Source organism: Bos grunniens, chromosome 10, assembly GCF_055505025.1.
Source record: "Bos grunniens cultivar Pamir isolate PY7600 chromosome 10, Bosgru_T2T1.0, whole genome shotgun sequence".
NCBI classification, from domain to species: domain Eukaryota; kingdom Metazoa; phylum Chordata; class Mammalia; order Artiodactyla; family Bovidae; genus Bos; species Bos grunniens.
The window spans coordinates 20139636-20160917 of NC_141174.1; the positions used below are offsets into that span (position 1 = coordinate 20139636).

Here is a 21282-nt window from a genome sequence, read left to right on the forward strand (position 1 = left end):
GCATGACACTGCTGTTGGCAGCGATTTGGATTGGTGCAGACACTGGGAAAACACTATGGAGGTTGCTCTAAAAATGAGAAAACCAAACTCCTAGAAACAGTGGGTGTCAAAGGCAGAGGCTGGAGAGTGGTGGGTGAAATGGTTAGCGTTCAAAAGGTACAAATTTCTAGTTATAAGATAGATAAATCCTAGGGATGTAATATTAGGCGTGATGACTAAAAATGAAAAGCTGCTCATCATCGGTGTATTTTAAACTTTGGTTAGAAGTTACAAAATTCAAGTTCTGAAGGACTCAAGGAGAAGACTGCTTATTGTACTTCTAAAACTCAGGCAGGATTTTCAAAACTGGAAATGAAAAGTTTAAGGTGATGTCAGACCTGCTGCTGCTGCTGCTAAGTTGCTTTAGTCGTGTCCTACTCTGTGCAACCCCATAGACGGCAGCCCACCAGGCTCCCCTGTCCCCGGGATTCTCCAGGCAAGAATACTGGAGTGGGTTGCCATTTCCGTCTCCAATGCATGACAGTGAAAAGTGAAAGTGAAGTCTCTCAGTCATGTCCGACTCTTCGTGACCCCATGGACTGTGGCCTACCAGGCTCCTCCGTCCATGGGATTCTCCAGACAAGAGTACTGGGGTGGGGTGCCATTTCCTTCTCCAGATATCAGATCTGGAGGGCCTTTGATTGCAGGATTTCCATAGTTCCTTCCTAGTGCTCTCATGGGACCTACATTCATATCTCTTGATCCCGGCTGAGTTACTCAACTTAGGCTGAGATCTAAGACAAGTCACTCCAGTGGAGCTGGTTACTGAAGGTTTAGTTAACAGGATGTTGTGTCAAAGCATTCCTCAACAGCACTTGCACTGGTCAAAACCTAATGGTCCTGCTCTGAATAAAGCATGGACTTTGGTTAATAAGAATGCATTGACAGTGACTCCTTAGCTGTGACAAATGTATGATAGCGATGTAAGATAATGAGAACAGGGGAAAATGGGCAGAGGAGGGTACATGAAAATTCTTTGGACTCTCTTGGCAACTTGACTGCAAATTAAAAATGACTCTAAAATAAAAATTTCACTATAAAAACTAAGCAAAAACCAAAAAAAAAAAAAAAAATACAATAAAAAGTAAAACCCTAATGGTCCAGAGATTTTATATATATATATATAGTGTGTGCATATACACACACATATACACATATTATATTTATTTTCATATATGTGTGTGATATACACACACATGCATATATGAAAATGATTCCTGAACTTCACCTCAAAACTTGCATAAAAATCAATTCCAATTGGACATATATTTAAATGTATATCCAAAGATTCTAGACTGTACCATGGAAGAATATCCTTATGACAGAGTCAGAGGTTTCTTTAACAGGATCATAAATGAAATGATTGAAACTCATTAAAATTAAGAACTTCTATTCATCCAAAGACACAGAGCAGGAGAATATACATAAAACACATATCCAATAGTGGGCTCTTATCCATACATAATTAACTCCTAAAAATTAATGAGAGACAAACCAACAGAAAAATGGGCAAAGATCTGAAAAGGAATTTCACAAGATATCTCAAAGCCATTAAATATGGGCACTTAACATCATCAGTTATCAGAAAAATATAAATTAACTCCACAAAGAGGGATCACCTACTAGAGTGGCTAAAATTAAAAAGACAGTATCAAATGCTAGAAAGGATGTGAAGCAACCAGCACACTCTCATACTGCAGGAGGTACTTGTTACAACCACTTTGGCAAACCGGTTCACAGCCTCTGCTGAAGCTGAGTATATGTAAATCCTACGCTAGCCATTCCGCTCATAGGTATATACTGAAAAGAAGTACATACATACATGTATCAGAGGACATGTACAAGAACCTGTAACATCCTCAAAGCAGAAATACTCCAAACGCTCAATAACAGAATGGATAAACAAACTGGTGTGTGTTCACAATGGATATATAATACAGCAATGAAAATAAATGAACACTCTGCAACACAGACAAATCTCAGCAACGTAATGTTGACTTAAAGACACCAGACACAGAATAATACATATGGGATGATTTCACTGACATGAAGCCCCCAGATACGCAGAGTGAGTGTGTGACTTTAGGATTCAGGGTTGTGTTCAGTTGGGGAGGAAGGGGAGGTGCTGGGGAGGGGGACATGTGGGAGGGAGGGTGTCTGGATGCTGGTCAAGTTCCAACAAGTTCTTGATCTGGGTAGTGATGACATGGGTAAGTGCACTTTGGGAAAACCCACTCTGATGTACACTGATGGTCTGTGCCTTTTTCTGTATGTCTGTTACACTTTAATGAAAACATGTCCACAAAAACAAAGCAAAAATAGATGACTTGAAAGGAGAAGGCTAAATCAGTCCCTGAGGCTCTGCAACAGACTGAAGACAGCAGGACACAGCTGGGGTAGGGGGGTGGACAGGATACAGGGCAAAGGTGATCTCAAGGGTTTTCCACACTAACTGGGCCTTAAAACATCCGATTAAATATAACCATCTCCTTTATTTCTGCAACTAAAAAGGAGGAACCAGGTCCAAACTTTACAAAAAATATCATCTTAAAAATGAGTAATGAAGGGGACTTCCCCAAGGAAGGACTACCAATAGTCCTGTGGTCAGGACTCCGCCTTCCAGTGCAGGGAGTGTGGGTTCGATTCCTGGTCCGGAAGCTAAGGTCCTAAGTGCCTCCTGGCCAAGCAATGTTGTAACTAATTCAATAAGCCTAGCCATACTCTAATAATCCTTCTAACAATTTTTCCCCCAAAGATTTTTCTATTTAGGGAGAAGGGGAAAGAGAAGACCCTTCATAAGACCCTTCATAAAACCTCCAAGGGCAACATAACTTTAAAAGCAATGCAATCTCATTTAGTTTTTACCTCTTAACAATACTCCATTTGTCTGCTTTAAGAATTAAAGAAATGCAGAACTCTTCCATAAGCGCAGTATATTAAGCCAGTGAGAACAGAATAGTAAGAATAGGACTCTGTTATGCAAAAGAGACAAAGTGGAAAGATGAAACAAGGGGATGGTGAAAGACACATAAAGATATAGGCAGGCAAACCCACAGATAATAACACCAGAAATCTAGGTTAACTGCAAATGCATTATCCACATAGGGAGCATCAACACTGAGAAGTTTCTGAAATAGTAAGAGAACATAGCCTTTCAGTTCTGTTCAGTCGCTCAGTCATGTCCGACTCTTTGTGACCCCATGAATCGCAGCACACCAGGCCTCCCTGTCCATCACCGACTCCCGGAGATCACTCAGACTCATGTCCATCGAGTCAGTGATGCCATCTAGCCATCTCATCCTCTGTCGTCCCCTTCTCCTCCTGCCCCCAATCCCTCCCAGCATCAGAGTCTTTTCCAATGAGTCAACTCTTTGCATGAGGTGGCCAAAGTACTGGAGTTTCAGCTTTAGCATCATTCCTTCCAAAGAAATCCCAGGGCTGATCTCCTTCAGAATGGACTGGTTGGATATCCTTGCAGTCCAAGGGACTCTCTAGAGTCTTCTCCAACACCACTTTGGGGTCCTGTAAAGTCATGTGACAGGTGTGCCACTATCTGTTAGTTACCTAGCGACAAGATCTAATCTTTGGTTAGCAGATTTCTTTCACCTGACCATGACAGTGAACACCAAAGTCACTCAGTCGTGTCTAACTCTTTGCGACCCCAAGGGCTATACAGTCCATGGAATTCTCCAGGCCAGAATACTAAAGTGGGTAGCCTTTCCCTTCTCCAGGGGATCTTCCCAACCTAGGGATCGAACCCACGTCTCCCACAAGGCAGGCAGATTCTTTACCAGCTGAGCCACAAGGGAAGCCCGACTTTATATACACCTGACTATACCCACCTCATATACATTCATAACCCAGATGTGGAGATGTCTCAAGCCTCAACCCTGGTTACTGTCTGAAGCATATTCCAAAAAAGTGCAAAACCATGAAATCAGGATCTAGTGCACTCACCTTGGATAATCACGCACTTGCTTCACCTGCTTTGATCAGTATCCACCAGTGAGTGACGTGTTTGAATGACTTGAGCCATTCTTCCTCATCACCATGTTAAGATACAGGCTGAGGGCCTCACCGCAGAGATTCTGACTCGGGAGCTTGGGTGGGGTGGGGGACTCGAGAATTTGTACTTCTAACTTGTTCCCAGGATGATGTGGCGGCCCTGATTTCATACCCTGAAAACCATTATACCACAGGTACATTTGATTGCCCTTACTTTACGTTTCTCAGCAACAAGTATGTTGATGTGATAACATCGGTATTCAAAACCCTGGGGCTTTCAAAGACTAAATGTATGGTCGAAATAGAAATAATGAGCCGTGGCAAAAGAATGCAAATTGCACAGTCTGTTAATTTATACATCTTTCCCCCATGTTTCATGACACAGCTATGCCGTTTTTAGCCATAATGAACGTATTGCATAAACGGGAGTGTTATAGAAAAGGCTAAGGGACTTCAAAGGCAAGAGTAATGTGTACAGCACATACAGTTTCTGGAGCTCTGTCCTGCACTATAAACTAAATTATGATCATAATCTTTCTGAGAAGCATTTAATAAGTTGCTGTACTAGATGATAAACTCTTTGAAGGCAGGGATATCTTTGTAAATATATTTAACAATGCCAGAATGCAATAGACTCCCAGTAAAATACTAATCGCACAGAGGGATTCTCTTTAGTATCTACAGAGCACACTATATATTTAATTTCTTTATCTTGTTTATAGTCTGCCTGACTGCAAAGATGGCAGACTAGTGTCTCAAAAAAAAAGTGTCTTATTGGAGTCTGGATGCCAGTGTCTTTTACAGAATACAGGTCGGGGTGTGAGGAAGTAAAGTAAAAAGATCATTAATCTTACAAATCTCCTGGAATGGCCAGCCTTGGGGACAGGATGTGTTCATTCTTCTTATAGCCATTCACAAGTGGACAGGGTCAGGACAGTCTGCCCCTGTTTAAATGTAAATTCCACGAGGGCTGACATTTTTGTTTCATTTGTTCACTATTATATCTGTTTGGGGAATAGTCCCTGACCATTATAGGTACTCAATATTTGTTTAAGGAAACTGTTGAATAAACCACAAATTAGCCATCCGTTTTAAATACATGGGATATTTTTGCATAAAGATAGTGTATATTACTTACTATTTAAAACTAGATGTTGCTTTATTTTATTCTACAGAGTATGTATCTGTTTATAAGTGTATTATTAAAAGGATAACGGCTTAATTATCCATAGACCCTGATTACTGGTTTTATTTGTGAACAGGACAACTGACACCAGCTCCCAGGTGTGAACTGCCAGCACACTTTTGTTCACTAATGGTTATAATCAGGGCCTGCCCTACTTTACAATTGATTAGATCTGGGAACAACGGTAAAAGCAAAAACAACCGATGCACTGGTAGTTCTTCCTTAACTACGTACAACTCACAGCATGAAGGCGAGCACTTTAGTTCATTTGTCCCCTAATTCGTCATCATAGGAGGATTGCTTGGAAGCCTTAAAAATACACATTCTTAGGCCTTAATTCACAGCAAACTGTGGAAAATTCTTCAAGAGATGGGAATACCAGACCATCTGACCTGCCTCCTGAGAAATCTATGCAGATCAAGAAGCAACAGTTAGAACTGGACATAGAACAACAGACTGGTTCCAAATCGGGAAAGGAGTACGTCAAGGCTGTATATTGTCACTTTGCTTATTTAACTTTTACGCAGAGTACATCATGAGAAATGCTGGACTGGATGAAGCACAAGCTGGAATCAAGATTGCTGGGAGAAACATCAATAACCTCAGATATGCAGATGACACCACCCTTATGGCAGAAAGGGAAGAAGAAATAAAGAGCCTCTTGATGAAAGTGAAAGAGGAGAGTGAAAAAGTTGGCTTAAAACTCAACATTCAGAAAACGAAGATCATGGCATCTGGTCCCATCACTTCATGGCAAGTAGATGGGGAAACAATGGAAACAGTGACAGACTTTATTTTCTTGGGCTCCAAAATGACTGTAGATGGTGACTGCAGTCATGAAATTAAAAAGCCCTTGCTCCTTGGAAGTAAAGTTATGACCAACCTAGACAGCATATTAAAAAGCAGAGACATTACTTTGCCAACAGAGGTTCATCAAGGCAAAACATTGGTTTTTCCAGTAGTCATGTATGTTTGTAAAAGTTGGACTATAAAGAAAGCTGAGCACCGAAGAATTGACGCTTTTGAACTGTGGTGTTGAAGAAGACTCTTGAGAGTCCCCTGGACAGCAAGGAGATCCAACCAGTCCATCCTAAAGGAAACCAGTCCTGAATATTCATTGGAAGGACTGATGTTGAAGCTGAAACTCCAGTTCTTTGGTTACCTGACGCAAAGACCTGACTCATTGGAAAAGACCCTGATGCTGGGAAAGATTCAAGGCGGTAGGAGAAGGGGATGACAGAAGATAAGATGGTTGGATGGTATCACCTACTCAATGGACATGAGTCTAAGCTCTGGGAGTTGGTGATGGACAGGGAAGCCTGGCTTGCTGCAGTCCATGGGGTCACAAAGAGTCGGACACAACAGAGTGTCTGAACTGAACTGAGGCCCTAATTCCAAAGATTTAATATAACAGAATTGGGATGATGCCTGAGTTGTGTTTGTTGGCAAAAATCTCCCCGAAGTGTGCACCCCCATTGAGAACTGCTCGAATCCAGCTGAATTATCATATTATTATGACTTCATCAAAATCCAGCTTCACACAGTCAAGATCAAGAGGGGAAAGGCACCCAAATAGTGTTTCTGCAGCCGTGAACTTTGGCCCTCTGCAAGTGTGGATATTAATAATGATTCCTTGGCTCATGTCCCATCTCACTGAACCCCAGAAATGTGTATTTTAACAACCCCCAAAGGACACCCATGTTCCAAAGAGCTAAAGAACAAGTCCATTAGCCCACAGTTCTCTTCCTACTCTACAATGGGTTGTCTCCTCCCTCATCTGTGGTCCCCTCTCCAGGCCCAGCTGTGTGTGGGGGGGGGGGGGGTGGGGGGGGGTGGTGGGACTCCTTTGAAGTCGACCAACCCTCCTGGCCTTGAACCACTCAGAGGGACCTGCCTCCACACACTTCCCCAAGTAATCTCTAAAGTGGCTTTAATTACAAACAACTGAAATGAAGCCGTCAGCTTCATACTTTCAAAGTGGAACTGTGTCTGAGCTGTTTCATTTTCCTGGAGATTTCGTATTAATTCAGTATGCTGCAATCTAGTTGTGCCCATGGCAAATTAGATCTCTCCCCAGGAACTGTGTAAGAAGGTAATGAGCCAATACTATGGAATAAAAAGAGAAAAGTGATAAGTGCAGTATCTACTGTTTTTCTGTCTGTAGAAAAACTTGAGTCTAGCTGTGTGTATGGCTAAACTGGAAAAAGTGAAAATGAAAGTCACTCAGTTGTGTCCGACTCTTTGCAACCCTATGGACTATAGAGTTCAAGGAATTCACCAGGCCAGAATACTGGAGTGAGTAGCCTTTCCCTTTTCCAGGGGATCTTCCCAACCCAGGGATCAAACCCAGGTCTCTCGCACTGCAGGCGGATTCTTTACCAGCTGAGCCACAAGGGAAGCTCAAGAATACTGGAGTGGGTGGCCTATCCACTCTCCAGCAGATCTTTCTGACCCAGAAATCAAACTGCAGTCTCCTGCACTGCAAGTGGATTCTTTACTGAGCTATCAGAGAAGCCCAAGAATTTAGTTAGGGTGCTCTTGGATTACACATGAAGAGACACTAGCTTTCTTTCTTACATGAAGTATAGGGCATTTTCCCTTTCTTAAAAATGAACCAACATTTGATTTATTTGGTCATTCCAGGACATGAATTAAAACATTTTTTTTTCAATTGATATAGTTGATTTAAAATGCTGTGTTAGTTCAAGTGTCCATCAAAGTGATTCATATACATATGTATCTCCTTTCTCAGGTTCTTTTACACTATAGGGTATTACAAGATATTGACTAGAGTTCCCTGTCTATATAGAATGTCCTTGTTTATCTAGCTTATATATAGTAGTGAATTAATCCCAAACTCCTAACTTATCCCTCCCCATCCTTTCCCCTTTGGTAACTATAATATTATTTTCTTGTCTGTGAGTCTCTTTCTGTTTTATAAGTAAGTTCACTAGTAGTATTTTTAAAGATTGCACATATAAGTGATGTCATATAATATCTGTCTTTCTCTGTCAGACTGACTTCACTTAGTACGATCATGGGTCCATCCATGTTGCTGCAAATGGCATCATTTCATTTTCTTTTTATGGCTGAGTAACATCCAATTGTGTAATATACCACATCTTTATGCATGCCTCTGTCAGTGGACATTTAGGTTGCCTCACGTCTTGGCTGGTGTAAACAGTGCTACCATGAACTAGTGTGCACAGGACATGAATTTTGAAACAAAAGAGAGGACACACACATGCAAGATTCGTCTCATAAAGAGAGGAGAAGAGGCAACAGGGTGTCGGAGAATCTGAGTCTGAATCTGTCCAAACTTCTCATCTTGACCAGCTGCTCAAAGGAAACCATGAACAAACGTGCTGCAACCTGACTATTCACATTCCCAGCTGCGGTCAAACTTGACAGGAGACAATGCTAGATGACTCGTTTCCAAAGGGGCGCTAGTTACGGTGGCTGCCACTCTGCAGAGGAGGAGCGACATCTGCTTGTTGATCTTGGGAAGGGATGATCCCCACAGGACAGGGTACCCTGCAGATTAGGAGTCAACGCCCCAACTGGTGAAGCTAAGACGGCCTGGGAAACAGTTCTGCGATTTCTGGGTCATGAACGAGGCCACCACCTCCTACAGGAAACATCTGCCCCCCACTCTGTACCACTGAGAGCTGCCGAAGAAAACACCTGCAGTCCCCACTATCCACGCATGACAGACAGGGGTGGATTTCATAGAGCCTTGGAAGGTATTTTCAGGAGGGGAAGAGCGGCAATTAGTCACTTGTCAAGCGGCTGTGGCAAGATCTGCCCAAAGGCTGGAAGCTGATCAGGTTTCCTGTGATTACTTGCACAGATAACAAACAATCTTTTGGGTGACAGATAATGTGGAGGATAATGATTAGGGAGGACTCCCCTCACTGGGTGCAGCACTAGCCAATTCTGTCTGATACTGGCTCTGCACTTTAGGAGGGCTCTGAAGACACTAATTATAAAGGACTGAGGGGAAAAGAAGTGCAGCAGGAATGATGAAGCTGGCAAAGGGGATATCCAAGTGACTGCTGTAAAGAAAACTGTTCACGTATAGGAGGGAGATAGTGAATAAGGCAGAGACGGCAATGGCACCCCACTCCAGTACTCTTGCCTGGAAAATCCCATGGCGGAGGAGCCTGGTAGGCTGCAGTCCATGGGGTCGCTAAGAGTCGGACACGACTGAGCGACTTCACTTTCACTTTTCACTTTCATCCATTGGAGAAGGAAATGGCAACTCACTCCAGTGTTCTTGCCTGGAGAATCCCAGGGACGGGGGAGCTTGGTGGGCCGCCGTCTATGGAGTCGCACACAGTCGGACACAACTGAAGTGACTTAGCAGCAGCAGTGAATAAGGGCAAGAACACATGGACACATAAGGCATTGGGAAATGACTGGTTAGGCCTGCCCGGCAGAAGAGACCTCAGGGGTCATGGTGGACCTCAAGCTGAATAAGTCTACAATGCTGAGCTAGTTAATAGGGAGCTGCTCAGTCACGTCAGTCATGTCCAACTCTGTGCAACCCCATAGACGGCAGCCCACCAGGCTCCCCCGTCCCTGGGATTCTCCAGGCATGAACACTGAAGTGGGTTGCCATTTCCTTCTCCAATGCATGAAAGTGAAAAGTGAAAGTGAAGTCGCTCAGTCGTGTCTGACTCTTAGCGACCCCATGGACTGCAGCCCACCAGGCTCCTCCGTCCATGGGATTTTCCAGGCAAGAGTACTGGAGTGGGGTGCCATCGCCTTCTCTGAATAGGGAGCTAATAAAATGTAACTATGAATATTATTATTTTATTAGGCATAGCTGAGAAAAGTGTCATGTCCAGAATTGGCATCTAAAAAGGATAAAGAAAAAGCAGGAAACTCGAGGAGCAAAGTTTCTTGGGAGATACATGTTTACTGAAGGAAAAGTAGCAAGATAAGTACACTCAGTGATAGAAAGCTCTTTAAGAAGGAAATGGCAGAAAACCTTTTGTCTTAAAAGTACATCTACAGTTTGCAATACCTTTGATAACCTTTTTCTTTTTTTTAAACCCTCAACAAACACAGAAACAGCCATTTAGTAAGGGGCTGCTGCTGCTGCTAAGTCGCTTCAGTTGTGTCCAACTCTGTGTGATCTCAGAGACGCCAGCCCACCAGGCTTCCCCGTCCCTGGGATTCTCCAGGCAAGAACACTGGAGTGGGTTGCCATTTCCTTCTCCAATGTATGAAAGTGAAAACTGAAAGTGAAGTCACTCAGTCGTGTCCAACTCCTAGCGACGCCATGGACTGCAGCCCACCAGGCTCCTCCGTCCATGGGATGGACTAGATATTAATTAGTTACAGATAGGTGGCAGTAGTGGTAAAGAGTCTGCCTGCCAGTTCAGGAGATCCAAGAGATATGGGCTCAATCCCTGGGTTGGGAAGATTCCCTGGAGAAGGGAATGGAAACCCACTCCAGTATTCTTGCCTATAAAATCCTGAACAGAGGAGCCTGGCAGGCTGCTGTCCATGGAAGTCATGAAGAGTCAAACATGACTGAGCAAATGAGCATACACATCTAAGGAACAAGCTTGGTGAAACAGGACTGCCAAAGGCCCTGTGGCTGGTCAATGACAGAACTGAGCCTTGAACCTGAATCTCAGGATCCAAATCTATTTCCCCTACATTTCTCTTTGGACTTGCCTGGAGGTGAAGGGCTATTACCAGATATATGGTGTTACATTATTTTCAAACTGTCTCTTATTGGCACAGATATGTTTCATAATCTAAGATTTGAAAAATCTTCATCTTTAGAAAAGACAGCTCAGAAAAACCTGCAGCCAGAGGAATTTCAGATAGGCAGATATAGGACAAAATTTTGACGAGTGAGGGGACTGACAAATTACTCTGAAAGATTATGGAATTTCTCTCCTTGCTAAGAATGACCTCTGCATCAAGAAATCTGATATCTGGGGCTTGATGAGAGCTCTCATTTTCTCAATGTTGAAATTTCAGCCACAGTAGTTCTGATTTTCACAGTCTTTGAGGTAAGCCAAATATTACCAATGTTCTGGCTAAAATAATCACCCACTCTCATAAGCTTTCATAAGAAATGGAAATGGGGCAAGACAGGCCAGATCACCTGGAGTTCTGATGTGTCAAAGCAAAATAAAATAGAACCCTGATGTTCACAGTGTGTGGGACCGTAAAGCAACAATTATCAAAGAAAACGATTCATAAACATGATAAGTAGAGCCAACTACCTGTTGGAGAGGAGTCCTGGGGAATTTTACAGACTTCATGTTAAAGTCTAAGTCCGTTAAACTTAGAAAAATAATTCAGTCTGACTCTAAGAAAAAAATGTAGGAGACATTAAATGTTAGTAATTTAAAAAGATTCCAGGCAGAAGAGATTTAAGAGGGAAACATTACAGATAAAGACAACAGAATAATCTCTAAACAAAGAAGGAAGGCCCATTTTTCACCCAGGGTTTCAAAGAAGGCAGAGAACAAAATTTAAACTCGTAAGCTCGAACACATTACACACAGGCACTCATACATAGATTGTTACTATGCTAGGGTAATCTGAGGCATTTCTTAATCTTCCATGTAAACTGAATATAAAAAGTCCTTCTTTACCTTACTCTCAAGAAACATACACCCTTTCTGGCATAAATAGTTAACTTATTAGGTCAACCAGAAGAAAAGACCCATTCATGAAATTAAACTGTACTAACATCTGTGGGCAGCCATTTTTCCTGGCCTTTAATCACTGGCTCTAGGGAAGGTAAGACACCAACTTATATCCAGATTTTGAATGATATTTGTAGATAAGCTGTTATAAAGGATCCCCATGTTATATTCTGCAGGATAAAAAATCTTATGTAGAAGTGACTTTACTGAAGAACTCATGCCATACAAGGACTTTATGGTCACTCTTAAATACGTACTTACATATAAAAGCACTGAAGCTCTGGGCAGATACTGACACATCTATACGATAAGCTTTGGAACATGGTAATCGTTTTCCAGAGGAGTCAGGAGTTTAGGATTTGTCGTATTTTCAAACTGGTTTATTTGTAAGGACCTTGAGACATCAGGAAAAAGTGGGAAGACTAAGGAAGAAATTAATCCTATTTGCTCATCAAAATGTACTGAGCATCCATAATGCTGGCACACTGGGCATCTGTCTTTTATGCTCATAGGATAGTGCGGCACATACTATGCAAAGGTGCTTAGCATGAACACACTGGGTAAGAAATCCTCTTACAGGAGGGCAGTAAAAATGTGTATGTGAGATGGCCAAGAGGTACTTGAAAAGATGCTCCACGTCATTCACTTTTCCTTCCTTATTCATGCTCGATCATGTCCAACTCTTTGCAATCCCACAGACTGTAACTCGCCAGGCTCCTCTTTCTATGGAATTTTCCAGGCAAGCATACTGGAATGGGTTGTCATTTCCTCCTCCAAGGGATCTTTCCTACTCAGGGACGGAACCTGAAACTTTTGCATTCGCAGGTGATTCTTTACCAACTGAGCCACATACGAAGCCCAATTAATCGTTAAAGAAATGCAAATCAAAATGGTCAGAATGGCCATCGTCAAAAACTTACAAACAATAAATGCTGGAAAGCGTGTGGAGAAAAGGGAACTCTCCTGCACTTTGGCGGGAATGTAAATTGATACAGCCATTTTAGAGAACAGGATGGAGTTCCTTAAAAAATTAAAAACAGAACTTAAAAACATAACCCAGCAATCGCACTACTGGCATTTGCCCTGAGAAAATCATAATTCAAAAGACACATATCCCCCAACGTTCACTCTAGCACTATTTACAACAGCCAGGACATGGAAACAACCTGTGTCTACTGACAGATGAATGAATAAGTAAGATGCGGACTTTTCTTCTTGGGCTCCAAAATCACTGCAGATGGTGACTGCAGCCAGGAAATTAAAAGACCCTTGCTCTTTGGAAGAAAAGCTATGATCAACCTAGACAGCATATTAAAAAGCAGAGATATTACTTTGCCGACAAAGGTCTATCTAGTCAAAGTTATGGTTTTTCTAGCAGTCATGTATGGATGTGAGAGTTGGACCATAAAGAAAGATGAGTGCTGAAGAATTGGTGCTTTTGAACTGTGGTGTTGGAGGTTCTTGAGAGTCCTGAATATGCATTGGAAGGACCGATGCTGAAGCTGAAGCTCCAATACTTTGGCCACCTGATGAGAAGAGCTGACTTGTTTGAAAAGACCCTGATGCTGGGAAAGACTGAAGGCAGGAGAAGGGGATAACAGAGGATGAGATGGTTGGATGGCATCACCAACTTGATAGACATGAGTTTGAGTAAACTCTGGGAGTTGGTGATTGACAGGGAGACCTGGCATGCTGCAGTCCATGGGGTCACAAAGAGTTGGACATGACTGAGTGACTGAACGAAACATCTTATACAATGGAATATTACTCAGCTGTAGAAAGGAGCGAAATGAAATTGGGTCATTTGTAGAGATGTGGATGGACCTAGAGTTGGTCATGCAGAGTGAAGTAACCCAGAAAGAGTAAAACAATGTATTGTATATTAATATGTGCATGTGGAATCAAGAAAAATGGAAGATGACTAGCTCCAGGGCAGGAACAGAGACACGGAAGTAGGTAATGTATGCGTGGACACAGCAGGGAAGGAGAGAGTGGGATGAACTGGCAGATGAGGTTGACATGTATACATTGTGCTATGCTCAGTCAAATCTGACTCTCTGTGGTCCCAAGGGCTGTAGCCCTCCAAGAAACTCTGTCAACGGGATTTCCAGGCAAGAATACTGGAGTGAGTTGCCATCCCCTTTCTCCAGGGGATCTTCCTGACCCAGGGATCGAATCTGTGTCTCCTGCATTGAAGGGCAGATTCTTTACCCCTGAGCCACCTGGGAAGCCCATATATATACCGCCATGTGTAGAACAGATAGCAGGTGGAAGCTGTGGTATAGCACAGGGAGCTCAGTTCTCTGTGATGACCTAAGTGGGTGGGAATGGGCGTGTGGGAGGGAGGTCTAAGAGGCAGGGGAATATATGTATACAAAGAGCTGATTCATTCTGTTGTACAGGAGAAACTAACAAAACATTGTAAAGCAATTACACCCCAATTAAAAAAAACAAACAAACTTTGAATTTGTAGTTAATAAAGCTTCCGGTCCCTCTCCCCAAATGTATATGTGATCACATGTTGTTTTTCAGTCACACAGTCGTGTCCGACTCTGGGAACCCATGGACTGCAGCACACCAGGCTTCCCTGTCCCTCACCATCTCCCCGAAGTTTGCCCAGGTTCGTGTCCCTTGCATCGATGATGCCATCCAGCCATCTCTTCCTTTGACGATCTCTTCTCCTACACTCAATCTTTCCCAGCACCAAGGACTTTTCCAATGAGTCAGCTGTTCGCATCAGATGACCAAAGTACCGGAGCTTCAGCTTCAGCATCAGTTCTTCCAACAAGTATTCAGGGTTGATTTCCCTTAAGACTGACAGGTTTGATCTCCCCACTGTCCAAGGGACTTTCAGGAATCTTCCCCAGCAACACAATTCAAAGGCATCGATTCTTTGGTGCTCTGCTTTCTTTACAGACCAGCTCTCATAATCATATGTGACCACTGGGAAGACCACAGCCTTGACTATATGGACCTTTGTTGGCAGAATAATGTCTGCTTTTCCATATACTGACTATGTTTGTCATCGTTTTCCTGCCAAGAGGCAACTGTCCTCTGATCTCATGGTTTCAGCCACCGTCCGCAGTGATTTTGGATCCCAAGAAGAGGAAATCTGTCACTACTTCCACCTTTTCCCCTTCTATTCGAAATGCAGTAATGGGGCTGGATGCCATGATCTTAGTTTTTTAATATTTAGTCTTAACCCGGCTCTTTCATTCCTCCTTCACCCTCATCAAGAGACTCTGTAGCGCCTCTTCGCTTTCTCTCATTAGAGTGGTATCATCTGCATATCTGAGATTGTTGATGTTTCTCCCACCTATCTTGATTCCAGCTTGTAACTCACCCAGCCCGGCATTTCTCATGATGTGCTCCGCACACAGGTTAAACAAACAGGGTGACCGCAGACAGCCTCCTTTCTCAATCTTGAACCAATCAGTTGTTCCATACAGGGTTCTAACTGTTGCTTCTTGACCTGCATACAGTTTCTCAGGAGACAGGTAAGAGGGACTGGTATTCCCACCTCTTTAAGAGCTTTCCACAGTTTGTTATGATCCACACAGTCAAAGGCTTTAGTGTAGTCGATGAAACAGCGGCAGATGCTTTTCTGGAATTCCCTTGCTTTCTGTGTGATTCAGCAAATGTTGGCAATTTGATCTCTGATTCCTGTCTTTTCTAAACCCAGCTTGGACGATTGGACATCTGGAAGTTCTTGGCTCGCATAATGCTGAAGCCTAACATGCAAGATGCTAAGCATGACCTTACTAGTATTCCTGTGGCCACTGCTGGGTCTTCCAGATTTGCTGACATAGTGCGTGCAACACCTTGATGGCATCATCCTTTAGGGTTCTGAACAGCTCTATTGGAATTCTATTGCATCTGCTAGCTTTATTAACCAGAGAAGGCAATGGCACCCCACTCTAGTACTCTTGCCTGGAAAATCCCATGGATGGAGGAGCATGGAAGGCTGCAGTCCATGGGGTCACTGAGGGTTGGACACGACTGAGTGACTTCACTTTCACTTTTCACTTTCATGCATTGGAGAAGGAAATGGCAACCCACTCCAGTGTTCTTGCCTGGAGAATCCCAGGGACGGGGGAGCCTGGTGGGCTGCCATCTATGGGGTTGCACAGAGTCGAACATGACTGAAGCGACTTAGCAGCAGCAGCAGTTTTATTAACAGCAGTGCTTCCTAAGGCCCACGGACTTCACACCCCAGAATGTCTGGCTCTGGGTGACACACCACCCACCCCATGTGATCACATAAGTGGATACTAATTGGCGTGAGGGCTCTGAGGGGGTCTGTGGGAAGCAGGACAGCTGGTAATAAGGGGTGGGGAACAGAAGTCTGGACACTCAAAACAGGTCAGGTCAGGATGCTACAAATGAGATGCGTGTGCAAGTCCAAGGTGGGGTTTTTAACTTATTATTATTATTTTTTTGCCACGCTGTGGAGCATTTGGGATATTAGTTCCCCAACCAGGGATGGAATCCCCCTACAGTGGAAGCTCAGAGTCTTAACCACTGGACTGCCAGGGAATTCCCCTTTAGCTTTATAATACGTGGTCATGAACTTAGTTCTGCCTTCAGCAGTGGCCGGTGGTCAGCAGGATGAGAGTTCTGTAAACTAAGGAAGTCTTCGGTCACCACACAAATAGACACTGCCTACTTCCAAGACCAGAACTCTAAGACAAAGTGAACCCAGCTGATAAGAGTATACTAAAATTGAAACTATCTTCACCTTTCCTATGATCACCACGGATCATTTTTCTGAGTGGTTTAAGACCTGTAAGTGAAACACCCATTACAAAAACAAATTTCGTTTTTAAAAGAGCTCTCCCTAAATTTCCAAGCTTCAAGCTTCATAGACAATGTGTATTCTAGCAGTAACACTTAAGAGCAATTAATAGACTTTTTAATTGTAGAAAGCTTTCAATGTGTACAGCTCCTCTCAGTGACACCCAGATAGAATAACCCTCTGTAATTACCAACCTACATTATAAGCAGTTCTCATGGGAGGGCCACACAAAACCTGCACAGCCATCAACAGGCAGACTGGAGGACAGAGGCAGCAGGAACACAGCCCAGCAGAAATGTGCAGTGGAGCTTAATCACCGTAATTTAGATTTTGTCACCAAGCCCCAGGTACAAGCTCTTTTATGCACTGTCAAGAGATCTCCACATTAATTGCTGTTCCTGTCTTCCGAGGACGCAAACACCCTAATTTGCAGTGATTTTAGTTTCTCGAGCAATGTGCATTTGGTGGCTGAGTCCCCCCTTTCCTCCAGAAAAGGAAGTCTGCTAAAGCTCTGATTATCCAGCTCCCTCTGCCAAGATCAACAAACTGGAGTCACAAAGCATCCGTATTTACCAGAGTTGCAAATGAATGTGACTCAACCTACCAGTGGGTGGGAAGCCCTGCCATCCTCCCTGAAAGGCCACATTCTTCCCAAGCAACCTTGACTTTCAACAGAAGAGTTATTTCTAAATGATGATTTCAATGATTTCTGCATGGTCAGTTGGAAGCAGAAAATGTGGCTAATCCTTTAAGACCTTCAGGCAGCCGAGTCAGCACATTCAGACAATGCTAACCCAGGTGCCGACTTTTCAGAGGGTGCTTCGTACCTCCCCTCGGATTTGGTAGATCTGTTAGATTGGACAGCCCACGTTCTATGCTTTGGCTTCAGAGGCCCAGCACTTTTGAACTTTATTCCAGAGCAATGCCATTCTAGACAAGACCTGTGACTTTCTCCTGCCATCCAATTAGATCAGAGATACATTCCCCAGATGGAGTACTACTTCAAAAAAGACATTCTCTTTTCAGAATGAAGAACTGAAAACCAAATCTAGGAGTCAAGGTAAACCTGAAAACCACAGAGGAACTACTGTGAACTGAAAAATGTTCTGAGTCAGTGCACAGGCTGTACTTAATGAGGCAGTGGGTGTGCTAGAAACAGCAAGCCAGTCACATAACTGAGTCAAGTGATTCTACATCTACATTATATTATCATGGTATTTGATGCCTGGCTTTCTGTTTTCCAAACACTTCCTTAATCCATCTGCACCAAACATTCTATTTTCTGAATTACAGACTGGAAATTGGATACATGTTACCCAAGAATACTGAGATGACTTTCCCAATTGCTTTTCTGCTTAGGGGGCCGTGCAGTTTCCAGGCCTGTCACCATCTCTTTTTATTACTGCAACACGGTGATGGTAAACAGAGATAAAACTCAGGAAATGCTTCATACCATCAATGTTTTAAAAGATGGGAAGTGTGTGCCTCTTATCAGTAACAATACAGACAACGGGAGAAGTTGACTATTTAACTGATCAAGTGAAACAAATCCAAATTAAGTCAAGTATGTCCTCTCTCGTGAAGATTACCTGGGGTTTACTGACAGATTATGTGCCTGGATTCCCACTGGAAAAGCAAAACTAAACTCAACTTCTCTGATGCTTTTCTTTAGGGCGTAAGAGTAAAAGAGGACTGGAAGACGCCAAGGTTAGATGCTATCACACAAGCTGATCAATGACTGACAACAAAAGAAGGCAAAAGGAGAAACCACCATGAGATTAACAGGCCCCCAAAGATAGTGACGAGTGTTTCCTCCCTAAAAGGACGAATAGCTTGTCATATTCTGGACTGTAGGCTCAAACACCAAAGAGGAAATGAAAAACAGTATTTATCCTGCCTATCAGCGTGATCACCGAGGATACAGGGGAATGTGCACGCTTCTATTCTGAAAGGTAGATGGGCTGTGTCTAATTTTAGCCATGCTTTCCTGTTGGACACCCCTTGCCCTCAACACATCACTGTCAGGAGCCAATTACTGAAAACAGATTGCTGTGCAAACACTGGATAAGCGACGTCCTCTGATAGAGAGTGTTAAGGATGCGTCCAGCATCAAACATGATATGCCCTGTTAGTCTTGGAAAAGACCCCTTCCTTTCAAAAATATGGTCCAGATTTTCTTACTTCTTCAATAGACTGTCTCATTCTACATTCTCTATCACTAGCAGGAAGCCACAGGACAAAATTCTCCTCTCATTCTGGTATGCAGTTAGGCACATTTTTATAAAATCAAATACAGCTACAAAAAAACAGATGTGCAAACCTTTCTCACAGTTTAAAATAATGTACTAGGATGGTAGAAATAAAGGATTTGGATGGTAAATAAATATATAAAAATTAACCACCATTGTGCAAAAGGCGGCCCCCCTGCTCCTTTTAAAAAAAATATACTCTTGATGGAAGGAAAGTGAGAAGAGGCCAGAAACTGGATGCAGGAGGCGGGAGCGGGAGGGGCAGTTACCTGGTGTGGGAAGCAGCATCATTGATACTGAACGTGGGGTTCTCCCTGGTCAGAGGGCTCGAGCCGGCCTGGCTCTTGGTGTGGATGTCCAAGCTCAGGGAGGACTCGGTTTTCCGGTCCAGGCCGTGGCTCTCTGCCTCTAAAGTCCGATCTGCCATGGAGATGACTTCGCTGGAACTGTGCCACAGCGGGGCCACTTTCTCCTTGCCCGGCCCCGAGCGCGGCGACGAGGTGGCCGCCCCCAGGGAGGCCGTGCTGCCGTGGCTGGGGCCGTACGAGGTGGTGTCGATGCCGCTGTCCGCGGAGGTGCCCTGCAGGTAGTTGTAGCTGTTGAGCTCGGCCTCGGTGCGGTCCCCGTCGTACCACTTCTCGTCGCTGTGGGCGCTCGACGCGTTGCTGGACAGGGTGTTGCTGCTGGAGTGGCTCGAGTAGTGGCTGTCGGACTGCAAGGAAAGCAGGGTTCCTTAACGACAGGCTGGGCTTCTTGAAGAGCAGGAAACAAATACCGGGGGAATGACTCTGAAATGTGTCTTCCTAGGGGGTTCGAGACACAAAAACGCCTCTATGATGACTAAAAGCAAGGCGGGGGTACCTGGAAAAACCTATTCAGAAGATTTCACGGCAGGACGTGCTGGAAACTTTGCTGTTTTAGAATCCACTTTTCATTATTTAGTTTGCTTAGCTTATGCTGAAGCAACTATAGCATCGAAGGAGTCTTAATCAGGGGGGAAAAAAACATCCCTAAACTGACACTGGATGTGTGCTTAGTCGCTCAGTCATATCCGACTCTTTGTGACCCTGTGGACTGCAGCCTGCCAGCCTCCTCTGCCCATGGGATTCTCCAGGCAAGAACACTGGAGTGGGTTCCCACTTCTCCAGGGGATCTTCCTGACCCAGGGATCGAATGGGTCTCCTGCACTGCAGGTGGAACTTTACCATCTGTGTGACCAGCAAAGTCAAAACTGTCATTAGAGTCTTCTAATATCTCAGTCTTAAAATAGAAAGTGATACTTCCAAGGGGCTTTTAACTAGAAAGACCGTATTGATCAGAGTAAACAGAAGGCAGAACGTAAGACTTTTTCTTAGAAAGAAAAGATATCTTTTCTTTCTTCATATAGCATCTATTTAGGAGACAGCTTTTCTAAGGAATGCTAAGAGGTAAAATTTATACAGATGTGTTGAGAAACTATATATCCACATACAAGAAAGAATGAAGTTGGGTTTTTACCACATAGAAAAATAAACTCAAAAAGGTCAAAGACCTAAGTGTCAGGGCTAAAACTACAGAACTCTTAGAAGAAAATATAGGTATACATCTCCATGGATTATGTATACAAATTAGGTATACAAACGATTGGAGTATGCAATGGTTTCTTAAATAGGACACAAAAAGTAAAAAAAAAAAACAAAAAAAAACAGAAGAGAAAATAAACTGGGCTTCATCAAAATTAAAAACTTCCGTGCTTCAAATAACCCAATAAAAAATGGGCAAGGGATTTGAATAGTCATTCATCCAAAGAAGATATACAAATGGTCAACAAGCATATGAAAAGATGCTCAGTATCATTAGTCATTAGGGAAATGCAAATCAAAGCCACAGTGAAGTAACACTTCATACACACTAGAATAAAGGCAGACAATAAGGATGGTGGGCATTGTTGGTAGGATGTAAAACGGGGCAGCTCTGTGGGAAAACAGCTGCAATTATATACTCAAGGGAAATGAAAACCTACGTCAACAAGAAAAACTTGCACATGAATTTTAAAGAGCATTATTTTTAATAGCCAAAAAAGTAGACATCGCTCACATGTCTATCAATGGATGAAAAAATGTTGTTATATCCATACAACGGCCTATTATTCAGTCATAAAAAGATGCGAAGTACTAACACATGCTCCAACAGATGAACCTTGAAAACATGCTGAGTGAAAGAAGCCAGACACAGAAGGCAACACACTATATGATTCCATTCATATGAAATGTCAACATGTGGACATTCTGTGGCACATCCGCAGGCACAGAAAGTAAGTTCGTGGTTGTCAATGGCTTGGAGGGGATGGAA

At 43.3% G+C, this 21282-nt stretch overlaps 1 protein-coding gene across 7 annotated transcripts in view; it reads right to left on the reverse strand.

Moving 5' to 3' along the window:
* SIPA1L1 (signal induced proliferation associated 1 like 1) overlaps nt 1-21282 on the reverse strand; it is a 190357-nt gene that overhangs the window by 18559 nt on the left and 150516 nt on the right. For all 7 annotated transcript variants that reach the window (XM_086319958.1, XM_086319964.1, XM_086319960.1 and 4 more), the window contains one exon: nt 19221-19663. In XM_086319958.1, coding sequence (XP_086176084.1) covers nt 19221-19663 — 443 coding nt within the window. The remainder of the gene's footprint in view (nt 1-19220; nt 19664-21282) is intronic.